Source organism: Balaenoptera ricei, chromosome 1 (assembly GCF_028023285.1).
Source record: "Balaenoptera ricei isolate mBalRic1 chromosome 1, mBalRic1.hap2, whole genome shotgun sequence".
Classification (NCBI taxonomy): Eukaryota; Metazoa; Chordata; class Mammalia; order Artiodactyla; family Balaenopteridae; genus Balaenoptera; species Balaenoptera ricei.
Window position 1 is genome coordinate 20,339,905 of NC_082639.1, and position 22,181 is coordinate 20,362,085.

General features: G+C 44.9%; 1 protein-coding gene across 5 annotated transcripts in view; it reads right to left on the reverse strand.

Annotated features, from left to right (window-relative positions):
* The window catches only part of PAFAH2 (platelet activating factor acetylhydrolase 2), a 46,966-nt gene extending 33,336 nt beyond the window's left edge, over positions 1-13,630 (reverse strand). For all 5 annotated transcript variants that reach the window (XM_059916002.1, XM_059916001.1, XM_059915999.1 and 2 more), the window contains exons 1-4: positions 13,551-13,630; positions 7,705-7,846; positions 6,583-6,736; positions 5,705-5,801 (exon numbers count right to left, since the gene is read on the reverse strand). In XM_059916002.1, coding sequence (XP_059771985.1) covers positions 5,705-5,801; positions 6,583-6,736; positions 7,705-7,794 — 341 coding nt within the window. In that variant the 5' untranslated portion in view covers positions 7,795-7,846; positions 13,551-13,630. The remainder of the gene's footprint in view (positions 1-5,704; positions 5,802-6,582; positions 6,737-7,704; positions 7,847-13,550) is intronic.
* Positions 13,631-22,181: the final 8,551 nt, after the last annotated feature.

Genomic DNA, 22,181 nt, shown 5'->3' on the forward strand with positions numbered 1-22,181 from the left:
AAGCCAGAAGGGAGTGGCATGATATACTTAAAGTGATGAAAGGGAAGAACCTACAACCAAGATTACTCTACCCGGCAAGGATTTCATTTAGATTTGATGGAGAAATCAAAAGCTTTACAGACAAGCAAAAGCTAAGAGAATTCAGCACCACCAAACCAGCTCTACAACAAATGCTAAAGGAACTTCTCTAAGTGGGAAACACAAGAGAAGAAAAGGACCTACAAAAACAAACCCAAAACAATTAAGAAAATGGTCATAGGAACATACATATCAATAATTACCTTAAATGTGAATGGATTAAATGCTCCAACCAAAAGACACAGGCTTGCTGAATGGATACAAAAACAAGACCCATATATATGCTGTCTACAAGAGACCCACTTTAGACCTAGGGACACATACAGACTGAAAGTGAGGGGATGGAAAAAGATATTCCATGCAAATGGAAATCAAAAGAAAGCTGGAGTAGCTATACTCATATCAGATAAAATAGACTTTAAAGTAAAGAATGTTACAAGAGACAAAGAAGGACACTACATAATGATCAAGGGATCAATCCAAGAAGAAGATATAACAATTATAAATATATATGCACCCAACATAGGAGCACCTCAATACATAAGGCAACTGCTAACAGCTATAAAAGAGGAAATCGACAGTAACACAATAATAGTGGGGGACTTTAACACCTCACTTACACCAATGGACAGATCATCCAAAATGAAAATAAATAAGGAAACAGAAGCTTTAAATGACACAATAGACCAGATAGATTTAATTGATATATATAGGACATTCCATCCAAAAACAGCAGATTACACGTTCTTCTCAAGTGCGCACGGAACATTCTCCAGGATAGATCACATCTTGGGTCACAAATCAAGCCTCAGTAAATTTAAGAAAATTGAAATCATATCAAGCATCTTTTCTGACCACAATGCTATGAGATTAGAAATGAATTACAGGGAAAAAAACGTAAAAAAGACAAACACATGGAGGCTAAACAATACGTTACTAAATAACCAAGAGATCACTGAAGAAATCAAAGAAGAAATCAAAAAATACCTAGAGACAAATGACAATGAAAACACGACAACCCAAAACCTATGGGATGCAGCAAAAGCAGTTCTAAGAGGGAAGTTTATAGCTATACAAGCCTACCTAAAGAAACAAGAAAAATCTCAAGTAAACAACCTAACCTTACACCTAAAGAAATTAGAGAAAGAACAAACAAAACCCAAAGTTAGCAGAAGGAAAGAAATCATAAAGATCAGAGCAGAAATAAATGAAATAGAAACAAAGAAAACAATAGCAAAGATCAATAAAACTAAAAGCTGGTTCTTTGAGAAGATAAACAAAATTGATAAGCCATTAGCCAGACTCATCAAGAAAAAGAGGGAGAGGACTCAAATCAGTAAAATCAGAAATGAAAAAGGAGAAGTTACAACAGACACTGCAGAAATACAAAGCATCCTAAGAGACTACTACAAGCAACTCTATGCCAATAAAATGGACAACCTGGAAGAAATGGACAAATTCTTAGAAAGGTATAACCTTCCAAGACTGAACCAGGAAGAAACAGAAAATATGAACAGGCCAATCACAAGCAATGAAATTGAAACTGTGATTAAAAATCTTCCAACAAACAAAAGTCCAGGACCAGATGGCTTCACAGGTGAATTCTATCAAACATTTAGAGAAGAGCTAACACCTATCCTTCTCAAACTCTTCCAAAAAATTACAGAGGAAGGAACACTCCCAAACTCATTCTATGAGGCCACCATCACCCTGATACCAAAACCAGACAAAGACAGTACAAAGAAAGAAAATTACAGACCGATATCACTGATGAATATAGATGCAAAAATCCTCAACAAAATACTAGCAAACAGAATCCAACAACACATTAAAAGGATCATATACCACGATCAAGTGGGATTTATCCCAGGGATGCAAGGATTCTTCAATATATGCAAATCAATCAATGTGATACACCATATTAACAAATTGAAGAAGAAAAACCATATGGTCATCTCAATAGATGCAGAAAAAGCTTTTGACAAAATTCAACACCCATTTATGATAAAAACTCTCCAGAAAGTGGGCATAGAGGGAACCTACCTCAACATAATAAAGGCCATATATGACAAACCCACAGCAAACATCATTCTCAATGGTGAAAAACTGAAAGCATTTCCTGTAAGATCAGGAACGAGACAAGGATGTCCACTCTCACCACTATTATTCAACATAGTTCTGGAAGTCTTAGCCACAGTAATCAGAGAAGAAAAAGAAATAAAAGGAATACAAATTGGAAAAGAAGAAGTAAAACTGTCACTGTTTGCGGATGACATGATATTATACATAGAGAATCCTAAAACTGCCACCAGAAAACTGCTAGAGCTAATTAATGAATATGGTAAAGTTGCAGGATACAAAATTAATGCACAGAAATTTCTTGCATTCCTATACACTAATGATGAAAAATCTGAAAGAGAAATTATGGAAACACTCCCATTTACCATTGCAACAAAAAGAATAAAATACCTAGGAATAAACCTACCTAGGGAGACAAAAGACCTGTATGCAGAAAACTATAAGACACTGATGAAAGAAATTAAAGATGATACCAACAGATGGAGAGATATACCATGTTCTTGGATTGGAAGAATCAACATTGTGAAAATGACTATACTACCCAAAGCAATCTACAGATTCAATGCGATCCCTATCAAATTACCAATGGCATTTTTTACAGAACTAGAACAAATCATCTTAAAATTTGTATGGAGACACAAAAGACCCCGAATAGCCAAAGCAGTCTTGAGGGAAAAAAACGGAGCTGGCGGAATCAGACTCCCTGACTTCAGACTATACTACAAAGCTACAGTAATCAAGACAATATGGTACTGGCACAAAAACAGAAACATAGATCAATGGAACAAGATAGAAAGCCCAGAGATAAACCCACGCACCTATGGTCAACTAATCTATGACAAAGGAGGCAAAGATATACAATGGAGAAAAGACAGTCTCTTCAATAAGTGGTGCTGGGAAAACTGGACAGCTACATGTAAAAGAATGAAATTAGAATACTCCCTAACACCATACACAAAAATAAACTCAAAATGGATTCGAGACCTAAATGTAAGACCGGACACTATAAAACTCTTAGAGGAAAACATAGGAAGAACACTCTTTGACATAAATCACAGCAAGATCTTTTTTGATCCACCTCCTAGAGTAATGGAAATAAAAACAAAAATAAACAAATGGGACCTAATGAAACTTCAAAGCTTTTGCACAGCAAAGGAAACCATAAACAAGATGAAAAGACAACCCTCAGAATGGGAGAAAATATTTGCAAACGAATTAACGGACAAAGGATTAATCTCCAAAATATATAAACAGCTCATTCAGCTCAATATTAAAGAAACAAACACCCCAATCCAAAAATGGGCAGAAGACCTAAATAGACATTTCTCCAAAGAAGACATACAGACGGCCACGAAGCACATGAAAAGATGCTCAACATCACTAATTATTAGAGAAATGCAAATCAAAACTACAATGAGGTATCACCTCACTCCTGTTAGAATGGCCATCATCAGAAAATCTACAAACAACAAATGCTGGAGAGGGTGTGGAGAAAAGGGAACCCTCTTGCACTGTCGGTGGGAATGTAAATTGATACAGCCACTATGGAGAACAATATGGAGGTTCCTTAAAAAACTAAAAATAGAATTGCCATATGACCCAGCAATCCCACTACTGGGCATATACCCAGAGAAAACCGTAATTCAAAAAGACACATGCACCCGAATGTTCATTGCAGCACTGTTTACAATAGCCAGGTCATGGAAGCAACCTAAATGCCCATCAACAGACGAATGGATAAAGAAGATGTGGTACATATATACAATGGAATATTACTCAGCCAAAGAAAGGAACGAAATTGAGTCATTTGTTGAGACGTGGATGGATCTAGAGACTGTCATACAGAGTGAAGTAAGTCAGAAAGAGAAAAACAAATATCGTATATTAACGCATGTATGTGGAACCTAGAAAAATGGTACAGATGAGCCAGTTTGCAGGGCAGAAGTTGAGACACAGATGTAGAGAATGGACATATGGACACCAAGGGGGGAAAACTGCGGTGGGGTGGGGATGGTGTTGTGCTGAATTGGGCGATTGGGATTGACATGTATACACTGATGTGTATAAAATTGATGCCTAATAAGAACCTGCAGTATAAAAAAACAAACAAACAAAACAACTAATACTAAACTTTCATTGGGTTATTTGTATGGAAATATGTTAATATAAATGTTTCAGACATTACATGAAATTTCTAAAAATCTTATATGTTCTGGTATAATGTTATATAAGTCATAATCCTAGTTATTACCTTAAAATGTATATCTCAGAAATAACTAATTTTCTTGTCAACTGCATTGTTATGAACTTTCATCAAATTTTTAACTGTGGTCATTTTTAAGTCTTTTGTCATTTACAGACAGTTCTGTGTGTACTCTGATGCTTTTGCAAATATGTTCCTATAAAAGGGTTTCATCTTTAAGAAATTCATGGAAAAGACTCTGACAAGTACAGGTTTCTGGTAACTGACTGTACTGCTGAACTGAATGAATAAGCATTTTCAGAACTCTAATGAAAATCTGATGAACTCATAAAAGTGCTAACAAAAGATCAAGATGAAAAAAAAAATTAATTACATGGGACTGAGTGAACTGATGAGGATGAGTATAATTTTTGTGACTTTCTGTCTGAATTAAAAAAAAAAAATCCAACAAGGACTCAGAGGCAAAGAATATACAAATCAATTTTCACTGCAAAGTAAAGGAGTTGTTACAGTGGAGGATTACTGGACTGAATGTCAATATTATGACATAGTATGAGTGTGTTTCATGTTTGGTAATTGCAATCATTGTTGCTTTTGTTGTGGTCATCCATGTACAATGCTTGGTGTCAGTCTATTTATCTCTTGTAAAAATAAAATACAGTGTGTGTGTGTGAAAAAAAAAAAAAAACTTGGACCAGTGTTTCCCAAAATCTGGTGAAAGAGATCTTACAGCTCATCACCCCCCACGATCCTCCACGTAGAGAGACAGAGAGGAAAACTGGCAGGCGTGTGCACCTATTAGGTGCCTGTCTGATTCCTCATAACCCACACTGTGGGAGCGGCATTCCATTTGACAGATGAGGAAATCTAGGCTCAGAGAGTTGTACCACAGTCCCGAGCTCACAGAGTGCAGTGGTATGGCTGAGATTTACAGCTGAGGCTGCAGGCTCCACGGGAGCTGGAGCGAGTCTGTCTTCATCACTACGCCAGTGCCCCAGGCCGAGGTGCCCTCAATGTAGGTTGAATAAATGACTCTCTGACCATAAAGCTCAAGCTCCTTCTAGTACTTCTGGGCTGTTATAGAGGAAGGAAGCTAAAAGCAAGTATTTATATAAATGCTAGAACATGAGAAGCCAAGGATATAAAAGGCTCCACCGGGTGAAAGGGGCCTGGGGGAAGGCCTTCTAGAGAAGGTGGACCCAGTGCCTTGGGATGAAGCACATGGTAGATAAGAAAACTGGCAAATGGAAATATGTGTTTCCCTGACCTTTGAGAATAAGCTAAGACTCAGCAGCTGCAACCAGGCAAGGAATATGACAAGGTCTGGGGCAGAGCAGCTCTTACCTGAAGGCTCCCAGGCCATGGGAGAAGATGATCAAGGGGTATCCAGAGTCCTTTGTCTTAAAGGGGCCATTCCAGCTAACAGGCAGGCGACAAGATCCTAGCAGAGACAAGGGCTATAGAATCTCCGGCTGAATGCGAAGGGCAGCCTGGGCACAGGGGTGATGAGGACATGTGGCCCTCCTCGCAGAAGAACCACCTTTTGCCCGAGCAGCCCAGGACAATCAATCACCTATTCTTTCCCCTTTTCTCCCCTAGGGAGCATAAACACAACAGAAAATGGGCAGATAAACCCAAAGGGGAAGTACTGAACAACTTACAGGGTAAGTCCCTGAGATGCCAAGGCAGCGGGTAGAGTTCCTAACAGTGGGGCCTTTGGGGAAAGGGGATGATTCAATGTCATCTGACCCAGAAGAGGGAGGAGCTAGAGAGGCAACTGCAGGAGACAGTATGCTCCTTGGCAGTTAAGAACGTTTCTTTGATCTACACTATAGTTGGCACAGAGTGGAATTAATACGTGCTGGGTAAATGAGCAATAACCACCATCCATGGAACACATTCTATATCCCAAGCACTGCACTAGAGTACATGTCTTACATACGTCTCACACTATAACCCAGCAAAAGTATCAGATATTCAGACACATTTTAAGTAACTTGCCCAAGCCCCACAGTTAGTAAATGATAAAGTCTGGATTCGAATCCAAGACAGTCTAACTCTATAACCAAAGCTCTTATGTACATAATTCTCTCCAACTCTCCATACCACACTGGCTAATGCATGCCCCACTACAAAAGGGCTGGGCAATGCAAACTGTAATGTACTGTGTCTGCCTTGGGATCTCCTAGGAACATAATCAAGCAGCTGGGAGAGAATCTTACCCACAGCCAGGTTGAAGAGCAAAGCCCCCCAGCGCTTATTAAACTTCAGGTAATCAGCCAGGCCAGTGAAGTACTCATAGCGGGGAATCCACAGGGGCTGCTCTGTGGTCTCCTCTGCCTCTTGGCAGGGGTAGAAGAGTCGAAAGAAGCTCCCCTGTAAGGAAGAAAAGAGAGCAGCTGCTCAGAGCAAGAAGCCCAAGCATGGCTAGATTTCCCAACAGACACATTCAGCAGGTGTTTGGGGCACCAGCAAAGCACCAAAACAGGGAAACTCTACCTTCAATTCATATAGCTGAATTTTGTATTCAGAAAATCCAGAAAGAAGCAATTTTATGTTTAGCATACATGCAAGGCTTATGTCATTTCAAACAGCCAACTGTATTTTGAATTACATCTGAGGGGTACTACAATATTCCCAATGCTTGAGATATCAAAAGGTTTAAATCTGGCCCTGAGCCCAGGCCTGGAGGAGTCCCAGGAGTGAGGCATTAGCCCTCATGCTGAATGGGGCGGCACTGGTGGGTCACCCAGGACAATCCTCCAGGCTGGCCCCTGGGAAGCAACAGCAGCACACTCATTTTACACAGGAGTAGGTGAGAGGTTACCAGGAAGTATGTGCCTCTCACAAGGGAGGGGGGAGTTCAAGGGCCAGCAGAGAATAACCTAGGAACTGATGGAGGGAAAGTCCCGAACCAAAGTACGAGAGGGAAATAGACAAAGGCAGGAGAGGAAAAGAAGAAGACTGTCTTCCTACCTGGGTCAGAAAGTCAAAGGTCAGTGGCACACGGTCCACTGCTCTTCCTCTCATACACTCAGATTAAGATGAGATCCAAAACCTTTCCAGGATCAGGCATCTGCTCTCAAGACATCTGAGAGCTACCTTTGAAGCTAGAGACCCCATTTCCTCTGAGCCAGAAAAAGAACCCATAATCTCTTGTCTATTGAGATGCTTCTAATTGGAAAGAGGAAGAAAAAGGTCAGGGAAAAGAGACCTAGGGGCTCTACAACCAAATCCATACCAGCTCTAACTCAGTTTCCCCCCACCTGGAATTGCAGCATCAGACTCACTATCGATAAGTCCCGTGCAGACAGAAGCAGCGGAGGCATGCTGGAGACACTTACCTGGAGACTCTGACCCTCCATCACATCCCCACAGCCTACGAGGTGGGATCCCGTGACAGGCGGAAAGCCCACGGACTGGTTGACCCCCATTTCATCACCAGTTGAACTGAACAACGACTTGGGCCGTGGCTGAACTTGACGGCTAGAGGGTGGAACAAAGAACAGCCTCTTGCTGGTTTCCTCTCAGCTTCCTGTTGCTTATTCGTGTCATCTGCCACCCCTATCCACTCCTCCTTATCACCCCTCCTTCCCGCTGGTGACTCAGTCAATCTTCCACATCATCCACTTTGCAACACTGCCTTTACTAAGGTTTAGGGGCTGCTTTTTCTGTTGTTGGTGGTGGAGAGGTAAGGAGATGGTCATGAAAAGGAAAGAGAGCCTCCATACTCCTCAAAACCCACTAACAAGTGTTTATTCAGCACCGATTATGTGCCCAGCACAGCAGTAACTGCTGCACAGACTATAACACAGACCTCATGAAGCTAAGAACAACAATAACTACTACCATCAATTATTTACTCTGTGTCAGCACTGAACTAAGCTTTTTACATACGTTGCGTCATTTCATTCTCTCAATAACTGTCTGAGGGTGAGACCCTGTTTTACAGATGAGGAAACTAAGGCATGAAGAGGTTGAATAACCTTCCCAAGTCACACTGCTTCTAGGTGGCAAACTCGGGTCTGTCTAATCCAGACCTGAGCTCCTAACCCTCACTGATCCTGCTCATGGGGAGACTCAGTTACACATATACAAAATCACTGACCGAAACTATTAACTATAAAGGCACTTATGCTGGGCCTTGAAATATGAGGAAGATTTTAGAGGCAGGGGAGAAGAAGGAAAGCATTTCTAGAAAGGACATAATGTAATAGCAGAAAGGGGCAGAAATACGGAAGAGTATAATGTGGGCAGGAGATCAAACAGGAGCCTTCAACATGGCAGGTGTGCATGCTCTGACTAGAAAACATTCCGTAACTTGGCTGCTTCTTAAATTGGGGTTAATGCCACTGCTCTCCGTCCCTCTTCAATCACATCATCTCAGCAGCATCACGCTTACTCTGTGCCAGGAACTACACCAAGTGCTTTACGTACATATATTATTTAATTAAATCCTTAGAACAATCCTCTGGGATATGTATTGTTATCTCATCTTACAGATAAGGAAACTGATGCTTAATAAAGTTAGGTAATTTACCCAAGAACATACAGCTAGCAGAGCCAGAATTTGATCATGGGCAGTGTGGCTGTGACAGTGGAGAATGTGATCAAACTTCTTGATATCCACTCTATCCTGCCCTCCTACACAGAAGCCTTGTGATTTGGGTGGGGCTGATACCTCACTAACTTCTAGAGTTGGGCCAATCATCCCTTGGTATCCCCGTCAGTATCCGGATGAAGAGTGGGCTCATGACATAAGTTGGTCCAACCAGAGTAAAGCCCAGGACTTTGGTTTGATGGTTGAGGGTGGAAAAGTTCTTTCTTGTTTTGAGCTAGAGTGATGTGCGGATATGAAGCCTTGAACTGTTGCAGCCACTCTGCTACCTTTTGGATGAAGCTACTTGTGGAGGATGGCAGAGCTGAGAGGATCATAGAGAAATACAGTCATATTTGTGAAGACTTTAAGAATCTCTGGATTAGATTGTACCTGAAATCTGACCCAGTCCTAGACCTTCTAGTTACAAGAACCAATAAATCCCCTTTTTTATTTAAACCAACTGGGTTTAGATTCTATTGCTTGAACCAAAAGCACCTAAACAGAAACACTGAGTCCTGAGCCACATTTTCAGTCATTACATTATTCTGCTTTCTTTAAGATGCTCTGGGATGGATCAGAAAGTTCAGGTCAAAGCATGCCTGGGCAAGAAGAGAACTTAGAGATCATTTATCCTCACAATTATCCTCTGCACCACCACCCCCCTCAGCCCAGTATATAAATGAGCTTTACTGATGAAGAAATCAAGGTTAAGAGGTTATGAGAGCTGCTCAAGAGGTTAAGTGAGCTGCTCAAGGTCACCAGAACTATTATTACACATAGATCTCCTCATTGCCAACTTCCAATTGTCTGATCTAATGGAAAACCCCAGACAACCAATAATACTAATGCCATTCTATTTAACTTTGGAAGATAATAAGTGATATTCTTTCTACTACAGACTTCTTCATTTTGTTTCTCTGAAGCAAATTTAAAAATAAACCTAATTCATTTTTAAAAGAAGCCCCTGATGCAGTCAGTGGACTATTCAGCCAAAAGGAAGCTGAACGTGTGCTGCTTAGTCTCAGACCCTGACCTTTTCCCCTTGAGGGCAAATGTACAGAGGACCCACGGCGGGTGGGGAGGGGGCACAGGACATGGCACCCACATGACAATGAAGCAGCGGCAAGTTCTCACTGCCATAAAAGTGGGTCAGACAAAATACTGTGGGAGTTCCAAGAAGAAAGAGAGCTCCTTTAGCTTGGAAGTGGAGGGCAGGGGAAGATGGGAAGATTGACTTTCGAGTAGAAGAATGTGTGAGCAAAGGCACAGAGGTGAGAAAGCACACTTGAGAAACCTCGAGAAGTTCGTGATGGATGCAAGGTGAGAAAGGAGGATGTGACCAGATTTGGAGGGTAGCAGTCCCTCAAGTGCTAGGCTAAGGCGTTGGAATCTACTCTGGAAATGAGGTCGTGCACATGGGAGATATAAAGTCTGAAAGACCCAAGTTTGAGGCCCAGCTCCTTCGCTGCCTAGCTTTCTTACCTTGGGCAAGTTACCTGATCTCTCTAAGCCTGATTCCCCATCTGTACAATGGGAATGCTACCCATCCTCATAAGGTTGCTATGCAGATAAAATGAAATAATGCACTTAAAGCACCTAGTGTAGTACCTGGCTCTTAGGAAGTATCCAGGAAATATTTGTTGATTGTGTGAAAAGTAGAAACAATAGGATCTGGCAACTAAGTGGATCTGGGGAGTTATGGGAGAGGGAAGAGCCAAAGACGAGTCAGGTTTCAAGACTCGGAGACCAGAATGATAGTAACTTCTTATAGGAAGAGATGTTGGTCTTAACCCGAACAGAGAACACTACGTGAGATAGGAATCGGGATGAGGGCACTTGAGAACAACCAAACAGAAGGGGAGCAGAACTCTCTGGCAGTCCTGGAAAGTTTCTGGGAAGGTCATCAACTAAATTAAATTTGGAAATAAATAAAAACTAAAGAAGCTAATTGACCAGAGTGAGGCTAACATGAAAATGAATCTGCATTCCCTGGGCTCATACTGACTGATGCACAAGTAGAATGGGAAGATGGGAAAATCCAATCTGACTTGCAAATTTTGCCTAAGAAACATCCACACCGAGCATCCAGAGTCATTTCTAATAAATGCCATGGAATTCGCCAAGGAAATCAGCCCAGGTGTCTCTACCTTCTTTGGCTCACCTTATCTAAACAATTCGCGGTGGTGCCTGCCTAAAGGCCTCTCTACCCATCCAAACCTGTCCCAACCATCAAAGCCCAGTGAAATCTCTGGTCCTCTGTGAAGCTTTCCAAGTCCTTCCAACCTTCCCTCCTCTCAACTCTGAGTACTGTCTGCCTCCCTCACCTGATAACCAATCACAGGCTGCCTCAGGACAGCTCTTTAATTATTACGTATTCTAGCAGTTTTCAATCAGTAACTTGCCTCCAATAAGTGGTCCAAGTAGAATCTAGATCAGAAGTTCCTGAATCTCTTATCACAATCAACTGGAAAACTTTTCAAAAATATAGGTTTTAGGGCCCCCATTGCCAGAGGTCAATTAGTTTATAAAGCTTCCCAAGCTTTCTGATCCCCAAGGTTCAAGAACCTCTGGTCCAGATGGTACCCAGGATTTTTCTTTTATTCAGACGTGTGCATGCAGCAAATATTTACTGAGTGTATATGGTATTCCAGTCCACCATTTTCATATTAATGAAATGATAATGACTGTGATACCACTTGGTTTAATCCCCATGGCCACCTAGAAGCATGTTTCTGCCAGTTACTAGGCTTAATGCAGTGCCCTGCACATAACTGGTGTCAATAGTCAGTTTATCCAATGAATGCTATTTAATTTTTTACACATGTATGCCTTATCTCTTCAGATATGCTACAGAGGGAGGCAGTGTTTTACATTTCTTTGGAGTCCAAACCATCTATCCTCATGCTTTCTCCACATAGTAGGGACCCCAAAAATGCTTCCTTTATTTGGCTTTGATTTAAACCCTCTCAATTCTTTAATCTCTGTCTTTTTGATCTAAAAATTAGGCTATATGGTATAGTGGGGGAAAAAAGGCTTTGGTGACAGTCTGAACTCCACTTCCATCACTTAATTGGCTGTGTGACCTTGAGCAAGGTCCTTCAATTCTAAGCCTCTGATAACTTCTCCACATGATAGAAATAATAAATCACTCATGAAGTTGCTGATGAGGATTAAATGAATGTATGTAAAGCACCTGACATATAGAAGGCACTAAAACCATAACAAACTACATGACCTCTCTCAGCCTAAGTTCCCTATAAGTAAAATGAGGACACTTCATAAGTGAAAATTAATAAGAAAAGTGATATTGCCTAGGGCCTGGTACATTTTAAGTGCTCATAAAATGCTAGGAATTAATTAACAATGCTATGGCTCTCTTTCCTCATACCCAGGTAAGCTTTTTTTTTTTTTTCCCAGGATTTTTGTGGTTTTCTGGATTAAACCCTTTGACAAAATGGTTTCTTTCCTCCTGGCCTTTTCGAGTCTGAGACACCGCTCCCAAAACCAGCGTCTACTAAACAGGCCCAGAAGAGCCCAGAAGGAACGGATAGGGCTTACACTGCAGCTGTCCATCTCCTGCTGGGGCCCCGTTTCCAGTGTTCAGGGACCACCCTTCTGCCAGCTGTGTGGACTTTTCATCACTGGCTATTTCAGGACAGAGTCCAAGACAAGCACTTCTCTGGGGTTTCCTTCCAGACAAAGCTCTCTGGAGTCTTAAAGCTCATTAGTCTGTGGTCTCTGGGGAAGTGAGGAACTAACATCCTGCTCTCAGAGAATGGAGACACCAAGTGCTCAAGGGGCAAGTTTGAGCAACAAGGGGACAGAGCTATAAAAGGAGCCAAGAGTTTTTCAGAGCATTAATAATTATAGTAAAAATAATCTCTCGCTTGTGGAGGCTTTACAGTTTATAAAGCACTTTCACACGTATTAGCTTATTGGCTCCACAACACTGCCTAGAGCTAAGACGGAGAGAGCAACTGTCATCTCCATTTCGTATTATGGGTTGGCCAAAAAGTTCGTTCAGGTTTTCCGTACCATCTTTCGTAAAACTCCGAACGAACTTTTTGGCCAACTCAACAATCGCTGAAGAGAGTGAGTCCCAGAGAGGCTGTATGATCTGCCCAGGGTCACAGAGCGAGAAAGCTGCAGAGCTGGAATAAAACACAGGTCTGCTGACTTCCAGTCCTCGGCACTTCCGTGGATTGTGAAGAAGGAATGGTGACCCTTCTTTCACTAGTATGAAAACCAGGAAACTGAGGGTAAGAGTGAAGCACATAAAAAGTGTGGAGCACAAAGAAGGCCACGTTTCAGAGAGGTGATGCCGTGGGCTCGGGGTGGGGCTGTGGGCTCCGAACGAGAGAGCTCACCGTGGGATTCCAGGGGCGCCGGAAGTGAAAGCGCAAGATGATAGTGGGAGAATAAAGGGTGAGGGCGGATATTGGAGGTGTCTCAGTAGGAAACAGAAAAGATAAAAGACTAATGTGGATTAGTCTGGGATTGAGACGAGAAGCCCCCTCAAACCGGGCTGGAATGCGAGCAAGTCTGCAGACCCCTCAGTCCAGAATAGAAGCTTTCTCCAATCAAACTTACCCAGTCAAGTTGACCTCTCAGAAGCAACCCAAATGGTCAACTCGAAGGAAACGGGAAACTGCCCAGGAGCCAATGGCCCTTTGGTAGTTGTAGTTTCCAGAACTCGAAATTAGCGCTTAAAAGCATTTCCCGCCTCTCTGTCCGGAACTATAACTTCCGAGGTGCACCGCGCAAGATGGCACATTACGACCCGCCCCCCAGGACTACAATTCCCAGAGTTCTACACGGCCCCTCGTCTTGGTGTGAAACCGCCCAAGGCCCTGAATGCGGTGCGATTCCTCCCCCTGGTGGTCGAGGAGCCGCCACCACGATTACAAAGCCCGAGCGGAGGGTTACTGCTTATAGTTCCGGTTAGTAACCCTCCGCCTCACCGTTCCTCAAATAATTCCTGGGCGTGCCTGGAGATAGCCTGGGCTTCGCTTTATTCTCAGGGACATGAGGAGGAGGTCTGAGCTTGTTTTGTGTTCTCCACCTTGTGCTTCCAGTGAGAGTATAAGACTGATCATTCAAATTAAGGGCGCATTTCCCACCAACCTTACCTGTTGACACTTGTGGTATTCCATTGTCCTTCTTCAGAAACTCATGGCCAAGAACTGAGAGGAACCTGAGAGATTCCTCCCCGCCCCTCCGGCCCCAGCCCTTCCATCCATCCTCACTTTGCTGACACTATGCTGATTTTTAGGGACACACTGGTGAACAAGTTACTGTCGCTAGCCTCGAAAGAATTCACAATCCAGCGGAGGATTCCGACAAATGAAGAATTACACGGTGATACGAGCTCTAATGGGGAAGACGCAAGGGGTTATAGGAGCCTTCTTGAAAGGCAGCACCTGCCCAGGCTTGGGAGAAATGGGACGGTGTCTTCAAGGCTTCTTGGAGATCTTAGAGAAATGTTAAAATTGAGAACTGGGGGCTTCCCTGGTGGCGCAGTGGTTGAGAATCTGCCTGCCAATGCAGGGGACACGGGTTCAAGCCCTGGACCGGGAAGATCCCACATGCCACGGAGTAACTGGGCCCGTGAGCCACAACTACTGAGCCTGCGCGTCCGGAGCCTGTGCTCCACAACAAGCGAGGCCGCGATAGTGAGAGGCCCGCACACCGCGATGAAGAGTGGTCCCCACTTGCCACAACTAGAGAAAGCCCTCGCACAGAAACAAAGACCCAACACAGCCATAAATAAATACATAAATAAATAATTAAAAAAGAAAAAAAAACTGAGAACTGAAGGAATAGGACTTAGCCAGGAGTACGGGGAGTATGAAGAATGTTCTACACTCTGGCTGGAGCACAGAGTGTGAGGGATGGGATAGAGAGGCACACCTGAGGAGGGAGGCAGGACCACATCCTCAGGAGTCTTGTAAACTTCCATGAGAAAATTGGATCATCCAGGCATCTCAGAAACTTACAAAGGCTTCCTACTACCTGCTGAATGAGGTCCCAACTTCTCAGCTTGGCATTCAAGGTCCTCCCCAAACTGCACCCCCCCACCCATCACCACCAAGTACTCTGAAGTGTTGCTCCTGGTGTCCTCTGACAGGAATCGCCTTTTTTCGGCCCTGCCCCACCCCCAGCTACGGTCACCTCCTCGCCAGTCTCAAGATGTAGCAGGTTCTCATTGCTACCGCCACACTTTTATTCATGCTCTTCTCTCCACTCTTCCCTGCCTGATGGCCTATCTAATCCTGCTCTTCCTTTAAAATTCCTCTAGATCCTCCCTCTCCATGAAGCTTCCCTGCTTTCCCTCCAGTCCCAAAGGACCTCTGCCCCCTCTCAGTTGCTGGGATGTTTGTGTGCACCTTTCGTTTGGGGGCTTATGTCACACCACTCTGTCCCATCTCCTAGGTGAGAGGTCTTAACTCTGCAATAAATTGTGAGTTCTTTGAGGTCAGATGCTGAGTCCTACAGCTGATCGCTCCACCCACCAACTCACATACCCTCAAATCACCAGTGTCCAGATTCCATGCTTCAGGCTTCTTTAGAGTCTCCTCTCCTCTTGACACACTGTCACCACCACCATCCTTCCAGGAACCAAGATAAAGTCATCAGGAGAGAGTGATGGCAGCACCGCATGTGGTAATCAAGCCCCGGATTTAATTAAAGCTGTGGTTGGTGATGGTGATGGCAGAACAATAAAAGCTTAGTGCAGATCAGAGATGGTTCTCTCTGGCTAATTAATCAGTGCTCTGCAGCTGGCCCAGAATACCCAGGACTAACTAGAGTCCCTGGTCCTGAGAGGGACAGCTGGAGTTTGTTTCTCTGTCTCCTACTCCCAGACTAGGCCATACTGGGGACGTTTGCTGGCCAGCTAAGTTTTAAACTTCCCAGGGACAGGGATGTCACAGCCTCCTTTACCTCCTTTGTCACTGTTAGGAAGATCTACCTTGGGCCCAGACTCCTGTTGCAAAATAAAATACTTGAGTTCAATTGCATTTCATTCCAATCTAGTCTTTTTGGGGATAAACAACCCAAACGCTTTAAGTTTTCAGCAAGTGGTTGATTTTCCAGGCTTTCATTATAGATCCCATCCTCCAACAGTTCAAGGATCTCTTCTGGTTGGCTACCATCCCACTCCAGCCTTTACCTTGTTGCTAAGTTACTTTAAGTTGGCATATGAGTGACCAGCTTTGGATTTCCTCTTCTCCCCACTACGTGCTGAAGTTAGTGGACAACACTTTTAAAAATCAAACTATAATATGCATACAACAAAGTGTGTGAAGTGCACTAATACTAACTGTCCAGCTCAACCTTTTTAAAAAAAAAAAAATTTGATATAGCCATCACCTAGTTTGAAATGTAGAACATTTCCAGTGCTCCCAAAAGTTTGTCTCATGTCTCTTCTCTGTTTTCAATCACTCACCCCCCAGAGGGAGCCACTGTTTTTTGTTTCCTATCATCTCATTGGGACCCAGTTGGAGTCTGGGTGAATCCTCTTTTAACATTTAGCAGGTAGAGTGTATATGCTTAATAAAGATCAAGAACAATAACTGTCCTACTCTATTATTGTTACTATAATAACAATAATAAGCACTAGAAATCAAGCAGTGAATAGAGAGAGTAATTCCCTACTCACATGGTGCTTTCATTCTATTGAGGGGAGACAGATAATAAGCAAGCATATAACCAAGATAATTGCATACCATTAAGTGCTCTAAAGGAAATAAGATGCTTTGATGGAGAATAAAAGGAGTGAGCTACTCTCAGTAGGATGGTCGGGGAAGCATTCTCTGAGGAGCTGGCGTCTGAGCTGAGCCCAACCATACCTACCATTTCTTGATTATCTACTATGTATTAGACATGTCATTAGGAACTTTCAAATCCTTTCCCTCATTTAGTCCTCCTGGGAAGTATGTCATATTCTTTCTGTTTTTCAGACAAGAAAACAGAGGCTCAAAGAGGTAGTAGCAGACAATGTGGATACCAGCCTCATAGCCCCTCAACCGTTCTCTGAGCCCCCGGTGTGGTGGTTTCCAGCAGCTGAGAGCCCCTGCACTCAAAGTCCCGCTTGTGTCTGCTTCCTTGCCCGAGGGCTGTCTTAGGCATCTATGAACCAGGAAGGGAGAGGCACATGCTACCCACCCCAAGGGCAACCTTCGGCCATCATGGAAGTTGATGACTCCCCATCCTTAGATAGGATGATTCTGAGGTGCATTTCACACTGTCTCTTGAGTTTCCATGGGGAGTTGAACCCAGCTGCTCACAGCAGCAAGCTACACATTAATACTCCCCATATTATTTCTCCCCTCCCTACGTCACTTTCTCCATGCTCTAACTTCTGCTTCTTGAAATCACCTCCCAAATAGACTACGAGCACCCAAGTCTCAGGGTCTGCTTTTGGGGGAACTCAAGCCACCCCCTTGCTCCAAGCACAGAAAAGTGATTGGGGACATAACATTCTCGAATTGTGCCACACCCTGTCACCCTCTATGCCTTTGCAAGTGCTGTCTCCTCTGCCGAAACGTGTGTTGAATCCATTGTGGTCCATCCAATGTCCAAGACACTCCATCCCTGCCACCCTCCACCTGATGAACTCCAGCTGCTAGTGTCCAGCACTGGTAAGAATCATGTTTGTGCCAAGTGCTTGGCAAACCCTATCTCGTTCAGTTGACGCAGAGATTCTGAGACATCAGTAGTACCATTCCTGATTTGCAGGTCAGGAAACAGATTCACAGAGGCCAGGAGACTTAGCCAAGTTTTATAGTTAAAAACTGGCAAAGCCAGGACAAAGGGAATTCCCTGGCAGTCCAGTGGTTAGGACTCCACGCTTCCACTGCAGGGGGCACAGGTTCAATCCCTGGCTGGGGAGCTAGGATCCCACAAGCCACGCAGCACGGCCGAAAAATAAATAAAAATTTAAAATCCAGGACCAAAATGCAGATCTACCTATTCTACTGCCTTAACCCTTGGCTGGAGAGAAAGGATAGGAATTGGGGTCTCTAGAGTTGTTCCAGCATTTCCCCTCTCAGAGAGGGGCCTAAATGAACAGCTGAGGGATGCCCCCCTGACCCCGAGGTAGTCACCAGAGCCTCAGCTGGGAGTAGCAGAGACTATGGAGCCCAGAGGAAGGAGGCCAGGTTGAGGGGGCTTCCTACAAGCAAAGAGGCTGGACATCCTGCCCACCCGCCCCTGGGAGGGGAAAACTGGTAAAGGCATTACTCTTTCTACTTTCTGGCTCCTTCCATGGCTTTGGGAGTTTACTTGGGCTTGGCAATGGCCTGCTTCTCAGAATCTCTCATCAAAAATGATTCTTGGAGGCTAGACCAGTTCAGGGACACCAAGAGGCCAAGGGAGGCCTGAATTCCCACTCTCAATCTTCTCTTCCAGGCCCTCAGTCTTGTTATCAACAAGCCCGTCAAATGCCTGGTAAAGGCCCACCAACCTGCAGAACACGAGCTGGCTAGGTGGGTACCAAGTTCTCAAGGCAGGTTGGGGAAAATGGGGGTGGGGTGGGGTGGAAACCTTATCAACAATGCCATGTCAGTCCCTGCTTAAAATCCTCCTCGGACTGCTGTCAGGCTCCACAACGACAGCTGCAGTCCTTCCAAAAGTGCAGAAGACCTTCAAGGTCTGGACCAACTTCCTTCAGCCTGGCAGATTCACTCCTTCTCATCCAAAGTGACAAGCTCGTCCCTAGACAGGCATGTACTCAGCCATCTCCATGCATTTGTTTGTGCTTTTTCCATTTTGCTTGTACTGCGTCTTTCTGGTCTGCTCTCTGTCCAATCTTTCAAACCCAGCAGAGATGTCACTTTCTCTGGGAAATCCTTCCTGGCTGAATCCCCCTGTGCTTCCCTAACACTCACTGGCAACCCCGTAACAGCACACATAACAGTGCAGTGAAGCGACCTGTGTGCCTGTCTCCTCTGAACAGGACCATGGTTCCTTGAGGGCATGGATGCCATCTAATTCATCTCTGTGGGCCTAGCACAGCACCTGCCACAGTGGGTGTTGGTTAAAAGAATGAGCGAATAAGAGGCACCCAGAGCAGAAGCTGCAAACATGAATGCCTTCAGGGTCCAAGCAAGTCAGGTAAATTGGTGTAATACAGTAGGGAGTGGGAGGGACTGTGGCAAACTGGACAGTGATTGGCTCGCCTAAAGGAATTCAAATTTGATTAAAGAACACAGGTGGGTAAAACCTGGCCTCTGTTCAAAACAATAGTAATAATCATAGTTATTGTAAACTTACTCTGCACCAGGAGGTAAGGTGCAGTGGTTCAGAGTGTAGGCTCTGGAAATGGGCTGCTGGATTTGAATCCCAGCTCTCCTGCCTGTTAGCTGTGAGACTTTGGTCATGTCCCTGAACTCTCTGAGCCTCAGCTTCCTCACTTGCAAAATGGAAATAATAATAATACCTACCTTATAGAGTGGTTGTGAGGATTCAAAGAGTGAATACATGAAAAGGACATAAAATGGTGCCTGGCACATGGAAAACACCCAAGAAGTGCTAGCTATCACTATCCTTGATGGTGAGTGCTCAGAGAAGGCCTCCCCGAGGAGGTGACATGTAAACTGAGCCCTGCATGTCGATAAGGAGCTACCCATGATGAGCTCTGAGAGAAGAACGTTCCAGGCAGAGGGGACAGCCAGGTGAAAGGTCCTAAGGTGGAAATGGCTTTGCTGAGTCTGGAGCACAGTGGCTGGAGAGTGGGGCAGGAGACAATGTCTTGAGGGCAGGCAGGGCCCAGATCATGGAGGCCCTTCTAAGCTGTGGAAAGAAGCCTGGATTTTGTTCTTGTGTGATGGAAGCCACTGGGGGAGTTTGTTTCAAAATATAGGTTTTATTATTATTTAGGTACAGTAAGGCCAACAGACCAGGAGACAACTGCCATTGGAAAGACAGTTCATTATACTCACAGAACCCAAGAGGAGGAGGCATACCATGCCACTGGGGCGGGGCGGGGTGGGGGGCACATGGGGAAGCACCAGGGTTGGTCAGGAGGCAGAGGGAGGGAGGGGAAAACACAGGCAAGGGTCTTGATTGTGGTTTCCATGGGAGGAGTGGGTGAGGCCGCAAGCAGTCTTAGAATTGGCTGGATGAATGATTTCAGTGGGCTCTGGGCATGAGGCTGTCTCCAGTTGCCTGGTACCTGACCCTGGGATGCATAGGTCAGGGGAGTAGTGGCCCTGAGTGTGAGAGCCCAGTAGAGGAGGTGATGGGGTATAGGCTCTGGATTGGGTAGTTTGCATTTGAAAGGCAAGCTCAAGGGTGAGTTGTTTACTATCTATAGGAATTGGCTACCCTGGGAGGGGCAGTCCCTCCAGGGTCAGCAAGGCCCTGGTGCCAAACATAAAAACACAGAAACTAAAAAGACATGGCTAATACAGAGTTACAGCCAAGGGGAGATGGGGTTTACATTTTAACAAATCCTCTGGCTGCTGTGAGGAGACAGTGTTTTAGTGAGACAAGAGGAAAGCAGAGACCAGAGGCCAATGCAATGACCCAGGTGCAAAATGATGGTGGCCTGGACTTTGGAGGGTGCAGGGGAGGTGGGAGCCCGCTAACATCAGGGTCTGTATGGAGGCGGGGCTGCAGGACCTGATAGACATCCAATGAGGATGCCTTTGGGTCACAAGAGGCAATCGGGACTTCCCTGGTGGCACAGTGGTTAAGAATCCGCCTGCCAATGCAGGGGACATGGGTTTGAGCCCTGGTCCGGGAAGACCCCACATGCCGTGGAGCAACTAAGCCCGTGCGCCACAACTACTGAGCCCGCGTGCCTAGAGCCTGTGCTCCGCAATAAGAGAAGCCACTGCAATGAGAAGCCCGTGCACCGCAACGAAGAGTAGCCCCCCACTTGCTGCAACTAGCGAAAGCCCGCGCGCGCAGCAACAAAGACGCAACGCAGCCAAATGATAGATAAAGAAATAAATTTATAAAAAAATAAGAAAAAAAGAGGCAATCGAAGCCCATCCTGCTTTTATTTCTGGGGTTCATGCCTGTGTTTCCTTCCCCAGTTATGAACTGTACTATCTCACTCTTTTGATGTTAATGGCATAGTAAAGGGATTCTAGGAAATACTTCTGGATTAGAGATCGAAGTAAAGTGTCCAACATAGTGCCTGGCACATAGTAGGTCTTCAACAAATTGATAGCCTTTTCTTCCTTGAGGGAAAGTAGAAAGCCCAGCAGATCTGATGTCAAACACAGTGCAGTTTGGTCCCAGCTCTATCACTCGCTAGCTGGGTGGCCCTAGACAAGTGATTTCACCTCTGCATCCCCCTTCCCTAGTCTGGAAGCAGAGATAAGAGCCCCTCACTCTTCTGGTGCTTGTAAGAATTAAATGAGGCGATGTATGTCAGGGGCTCCATCAATTACAGCAATAATTATCACGTATTATGGAATGTCAGTCTAAGCCAGGCTCCCGAGGTGGGGCCCAGTCTCCAGAAAAATGGGACTGAGTCCCCTTCAACTCCTCCTCGGGGCCCACCTCTGGGCCTGATCCCTGCCCCCAGCTCCCACCCCTCTGCTGAGCATCTCCTCAAAGAGCCAACTAAAAGCTGTTTACTCTGCCAAGCAGCATCCCTGGGGAGGAAGGAGAGGACGAATAAATCTTCCTGCCTTGGCTTTGGAAAGCAGGCTGTCAGTTACCTGGGGTTCCAAGCAGCCTGCCTGCTAGGTAAACATTTGCCAAGCTGGCCCCAATGATTAACCACTTGGCACCCAGGGCTGAGGTGGATGTGTCCAGGTATGGGCAGCTCTGGGAGGCTCCAGAAACTAGGGGAGACTGGGCATGGCTTCTGGAGCCTTCAGAGAGGGTCTAATTCAGGTGAAATATTCAGGAGGATGGCACAGAATGACTTCAGAACTAGGGTTAGAAATCGACTTTACTTGGCCTGTCCAAATCTGCTGTCCCCTAGCCCCTACCCTGGACCCTTGCCCCAGGAATACAGGCCCCAAAGGAACAGCCAGAGCTGAGAGCTCAGCCTGTGGTTTCCAGCAGGTGTCCTGTTTGTGAGGGGCTGGACCAGAGATGCCTGCTCACCTCAGTCTCCTCTGGCTTTCTCCGGATAACAGAAACCCACCCTGAGGAAGCAGAGGCCTGCCTCCCAGGGGAGGGGAGCCCAGACCCTGGGCCACGTCTAGGTGTGGCTGGTTAGAAGACAGCCTAGGGCTGACTATAATTATTCACATG